The sequence below is a fragment of the Sus scrofa genome, chromosome 12 (assembly GCF_000003025.6).
Source record: "Sus scrofa isolate TJ Tabasco breed Duroc chromosome 12, Sscrofa11.1, whole genome shotgun sequence".
NCBI lineage: Eukaryota > Metazoa > Chordata > Mammalia > Artiodactyla > Suidae > Sus > Sus scrofa.
The window spans coordinates 34,468,344-34,474,510 of record NC_010454.4 but is presented as its reverse complement, the minus strand read 5'-3'; the positions used below and the strand labels follow the sequence as shown (position 1 = coordinate 34,474,510).

The 6,167-nt window shown below is 48.7% G+C and overlaps 1 protein-coding gene across 1 annotated transcript; it reads right to left on the bottom strand.

The window, feature by feature from the left end:
• LOC100516933 (olfactory receptor 4D2-like) lies at window positions 3,525–4,460 on the bottom strand. The gene has a single exon (XM_003131654.1). The coding sequence runs from the start codon at window positions 4,458–4,460 to the stop codon at window positions 3,525–3,527; it is 936 nt and encodes a 311-aa protein (XP_003131702.1).

Sequence of the window (6,167 nt, the reverse complement as noted above, 5' to 3'; positions counted from 1 at the left end):
AGCCGCTTATACTCCTCCTTCCCTCATTCTAATTTCCCCCCAATTTCTCAGCAGCCCATCTGTCTGTCTATCTGTCTGCCTCTCTCCCCGCACCCCTCCCCCCCCCCGCCCCACGCACATGGTAATTATATTTACACTTTTTCTTTTCTAGGTCTGCACCGTCAGCATATGGAGGTTCCCAGGCTAGAGGTCGAATCCGAGCTGTAGCTGCCGGCCAACACCACAGCCACAGCAACACAGAATCCGAGCCATGTCTGTGACCTACACCACAGCTCATGGTAATGCCAGATCCTTAATCCACTGAGCGAGGCCAGGGATAGAACCCGCAACCTCATGGATACTAGCTGGGTTTGTTACTGTTGAGCCACAACGGGAGCTCCCTATTTATACTTTTTTTCTGGACACACCTGCAGCATGCAGAATTTTCCCGGGCCAGGGATCAAACCCGCACCACAGCAGCAACCCTAGCTGCTGCAATGATAACACCAGGTCCTTAACCCACTGCACCACAGAAGAACTCCACACATGGTAATTATCAATAGCACTTTAGACAGTTTTATTGTTACTGTTATTTATTTATTTATTTATTTTTGTCTTTTTAGAGCTGCACCAGCAGCATATGGAGTTTCCCAGGCTAGGGGTCGAATAGGAGCTGTTGCTGCCGGCTTACTCCAGAGTCACAGCAACGCCAGATCTGAGCCTCGTCTTCGACCTACACCAGCTCACGGCGATGCCAGATCCTTAACCCACTGAGCGAGATAAGGGATCGAACTTGCAACCTCATGGTTTCTAGTCGGATTTGTTTCCACTGCGCCACGAAGGGAACTCCTATTGTTACTTTTAAATTCTGCAAAGGAAGAGAAAACCCTAATGGCCTGTACAGGCACGCTCCGCCCTGTCCTTGGTACATCCCTGTGTCAGTGTGAGTAGGAGACATGGCCATGGGTAGAGATCCAGGCAGGCATCGTTGCCCTTGGGTGCCCCGGCTGTTCCTCTCCTGCTTTTAGCTCCCTCTCCATTCCAGCTCCCTCAGAAGCTGCCGATGGCTCCTCCTGCGTTAGTCACTGCTACAGCCACCTGTGTCCTCTCAGGACACTTTGCCTCCTCAAGCTCCTGTCCTTTCGTTCCTTGGTTCTGCGAAAACAAATCCAGGAACTTTCCCTAAGAACCTAGAGATAAAGAGAACAAAGGAGAACAGAAAGAATGAACAGTAGACACTTAATAAATACTTATTTAATGAATGAAGAAAAGCATGAATGTCTAGACATAACTAATGACAGGTTTCTTGGATGGTGCCATTTAAGAGGTGTGCTGCTGGAGTTCCCATCGTGGCTCAACCTCCATATGCCACGGGTGTGATTATAAAAAGCAGAAAAAAAAAAAAGTGTCCATTGAATACATATGAGGAAATGAGTGGATCGTCCTCGTCCAACTAGCATCCGTGAGGATGTGGGTTCGATCCCTGGCCTCACTCAGTGGGTTAAGGATCTGGTGTTGCTGTGAGCTGTGGTGTGGGTCACAGATCCGGCTCAGATCTGGCATTGCTGTGGCTGTAGCGTAGGCTGGCAGCTACAGCTCTGATTCCACCCATAGCCTGGGAACATCTACATGCTGTGGGTGTGGCCCTAAAAAGACCCCAAAAATAAAAAAGACATGTGCTGCTTATTCCCTTCATGCCAGCCACTGTAGGGGGAGCGTGTCCACCACACAGGGACAATTCTATTCTCTTCTGGGGACAATCCGCACCCACCCTCCTTGCTGAAGGGATGGGCTGGGATGGCCACGCTTAGGTCCCATGACCGGCACATGCCTCAGCCATACGGGATACGTGGTCCGACCTCGGCCAATCAGATTATTCTCGCGGAACTTTGGGATTTGAATCCAGAGACGCTGAGCTAGCTGACTGGGGAAGGAGAATGAAAAGGTCCGGTTTGGGGACCTGGCTTCCATTCGAGCCATGTGCAAAGTCACGGCACAGGCAGAGGAGGGACCAGCTATGTCAGTCCTGACACTTGTTTAATCCCCATAATACCTGATTTCACCTTATTTCAGGAAGAGCGTTCCATCCTTAAAAGAAACACCTTCTGTTTGTTGAAACTTGTTGGGTTTGCAGCCCCCTGTAACTCTTACCATAACTATTGCTTCTCATCCACTCTGCCTTAAAACCTGACCCCAAAGCCCCAGTTTGATAGTAATGAAGAGACAAGACCAGGAGTTCCCGTCGTGGCTCAGTGGTTAGCGAATCCGACTAGGAACCATGAGGTTGCCGGTTCGATCCCTGGCCTTGCTCAGTGGGTTAAGGATCCAGCGTTGCTGTGAGCTGTGGTGTAGGTGGCAGATGTGGATCAGATCTGGCATTGCTGTGGCTGTGGTGTGGGATGGCAGCCACTGCTCCAATTTGACCCCTAGCCTGGGAACCTCCATATGCCATGGGTGTGATTATAAAAAGCAAAAAAAAAAAAAAAAAAAAAAAAAAAGAGTGTCCTATGAATAAATATGAGGAAATGAGTGGATCTTCCCTTTCCCGTCTGTAAGAAGTGTGGAGTCTGAAAACGGGGGTGGGAGTGGGGGTGGGAGAGCAGCAGCAAGTAGTCAGAGTCACGCACACATGGCCCTGAATTTATGTCACTTGCTAGTCTTGGTTTCACCCTTGGGCATGTCCCAAGGCCCCTCTGGTGTTCAGCCCCCACCCCCTCCATGTCTCCCTCCCTGCACTGGGGGCTATCTGTCCTACTTTCAAAACACTAGTCGACTGATGAAAGAATAAATGTCACAAATAATAACAATCACAACAGTCCTTGCATAGCTTCTGTGGTTTACAAAATATTCTCACACATTTCATTTTTTTGTGTTTGTCCATGCCCATGGCATGCGGAAGTTCCCAGAGCCAGGGATTGAACCAAGTCCCAGTAGTGACAAGGCCAAATCCATAACCCTCTGGTCGCCAGGGAACTCCTTCTTATGCATTTCTTATTTGAATTTTCTAATAAAAGTGAGATTATTGAGAGAGATTGTTTTAGTTAGTTTAGGGAGGAAGAATCCCTGAATCCAAGAGAGGCCAGATGGCTCATCCAAGGTTACTAGTTTGCTAAGTAAGGGGTCAAGGGCTGCCACTTTACATCTAATTCTCCAAGTTCTGCACTCTGTCTATCAGTCTGTACCAAGGATAATAGGGTTATTGGGAAAAGAGGTCAAAATACAGAAAACAGAACTGCTCTTCTGAAGAAATGCTGACATCCTCAGAGGAAACTGTCCACCAAAGGCAGAAAGGAGGGTTCCACTTGTTTCCAAGAAACATATCTTGCTGTCCTCAGAGTGTTCAAATCAACCTACACAAAAAGACACACACACACACACACACACTAAGGATGTTTTCCCTTTTTCCTAAAAATCTGAGTTGCTTAATTTCAAAGTTATGAACGTCTAACCTCATCACACATCCAGGAGCTGGGAAGAAGGCAGATGGAGCAGCTCTCTCTCCACATTACAAATGGAAAACAAAGCCAAAGAGTGACTCACCACAGTCACTCCCTTTTCCAAAGCACCCAGCGCCTCGCTCGTCTCTTCACGGCTGCCTGCATCTCCTGGTTCCTCAGGGTGTAGATCAGGGGGTTGAACATGGGGGTCATGACTGTTTGGCTGATGGACACAGCCTTGTCCATGGGGAAGGAGGTGAAGGGCCGGGCATAGAGGTAAATGCTTGGAATAAAGACCATGGACACCACAACGATGTGGGTGGTGCAGGTGGAAGCTGCCTTCCTCCTCGCCTGCCCCGAGTGGGCCCTCAGCATCACCAGGATGGCGGAGTAGGAGATAAGGAGGAGGAGGAACCAGATGAGGACCAGCATCCCACTGTTGCAGATGATAAGGAACTCCAGGAGGGAGGTGTCTGTGCAGGCGAGTCTCAGCACTTGGGGAATGTCACAGTAGAAGTTGTCTAGAACGTTGGGACCACAGAAAGGCAGTGGGAGCATCAGAGCCAGTTGGGAGATGGAATGGACAAAGCCTCCCACCCAGCTAGCCACCACCAGCCCCACGCAGAGCTGAGTGTTCATGATGATGACATAGTGGAGGGGCCGGGAGATGGCAACCAGGCGGTCATAGGCCATCACTGAGAGGAAGAAGATCGTGGCACCTCCCAGAAAGTGGAAGAAGAAGATCTGGGCCAGGCAGCCCTGGTAGGAGATGGTCTTCTTCTCAGACAGCAAGTCCACCAGCATCTTTGGTGCAATGACGGACGAGAAACAGAGCTCTATCAGAGCCAGATTTCGGAGCAGGAAATACATGGCCGTGTGGAGCCGAGCATCAGAGGTTATCGTGACCATGATGAGGAGGTTTCCCATGACAGTGGTGGTGTAGACAAACAGGAACACGGGAAACAAGAAAAACTGGAACTCCTGAGACGGTGAGAGCCCCAGGAAGACAAATTCTGATACCCACGTGAGGTTGCCTGGTTCCATGATGTTGTCTCCATACCCCTGAAGAAAACAGACCACGGACAGTGATGTATCAGGGCTTATGGGCTCAACTTGAGTTGTCCAGGTCTAGGTGATGGGTGTTCGTGTGCAGATCATAACACCAGGTGCTGAATAAATGGCTTTGTCTCTGGAGAGTATACTAGTTGGTGCTGGAATATACATTCACGAGGTACCCTAGAGCCATCCAGAGACACATGCACCCTGCCTTTCAAAGATTCAGTGCCATATAGGGGTGGGAAGGCACTTGGCATCCAATGGACCTGCAGTCAAATTTCAGAGCTTCTATTTCCTTGAGATTTGGCCTTGAGCTTCTTACTTAATCTCTCTGAATCTCAGGTTCCTCATCTCTAAGAAAAAATGTTTCCTTTATCGACATTGTCTAGGGGATTAAATAAGGTAACACACCAGGTTCCTGAAACAGTGCCTGAAATATAAATGAGAACTGACTCCTCCTACTCTGAAGACACCCTCCCTTCATCCTCTCTGACATTTGCGTACAAATCACTTTTCACGGAACAGTTAACACATCATTATGTTAATGAACTTTTCACACGTTTACATTGTTTCTTCGCAATTTAACCACAGTATGAGACAGCCAAAGGTCTTTTTTCCTTTTTTTTTTTTTTTCCTTTTTTGGCTGCCTTGAGGCATATGGATTTCCAGCAACACTGGATCCTTAAACCCACTGTGCCGGGCCAGGGATCGAACCTGCGTCCTGAAGCTGCAGAGGTGCCACCCACAGTGGGAACTCCCAGATATAGGTCTTGATTCACAATTTATTTGTGCCCTGCAGTGCCCAGCCTTACTCATAGTCAGTACTTAATACATACCTGGTGTTAACGGCTGCAAAGCTATTGTGCATGCAGGTCCATGCAGCAGAGCCTCTGGACACAGCTGGACATCTGCAACATTCTGGTTCTTTCCAACCCCCAGGGTAGGTGGCCCCTTACTGGGTGAGGCTGCCCAGATCATATGTGGAGACAAGAGGCAGAGGGGGAATGATTTCACTAGTGAAGAAATCGATGATGAATATATTGTTGGATGGAAACTTAGGGTACTTCTGAAAGGACAGCAATTTTGGAAGATGATACTGAATCCAAGGGTAGAAGAGAAGCAAAAATGTTCAAGGAGAAGAAACGGAAATGGATGAAGAATTAAAGGGAGGAGGGAAGGTACAAGGAAGGAAAACCCAAGAATAGGATGAATGAAGGAAGGGGAATGGAGAGGTGCTGGGGCAGGGGAATGGGACTAAGGGGACAGGACAAAACAGTGAGAGAGGGGACAGGTGAGGATCTAGGACCCTCTCCACTCTCCCTGGCTCATGGCATCTCCCACCCTCTCCCACCTGACATCCCATAAACCATCATCTATCACAAACCGCTCCCTTCTTATATTTCACGTCCTTTTTTAAAAAATTTTTTATTTTTTGGTCTTTTCAGGGCTGCGTTCGTGGCATATGGAGGTTCCCAGGCTAACAGTTGAATTGGAGCTGTAGCCACTGGCCGATGCCGCAGCCACAGCAATGCCAGATCTGAGCTGTGTCTGTGACCTGCACCACAGCTCACGGCAACGCCGGATCCTTAACCCACGGAGCAAGGCCAGGGATCAAACCTGTGTCCTCATGGATACTAGCCAGATTTGTTTCCATTGAGCCATGATGGGAACTGCATATTTCACTTCCATTTGATT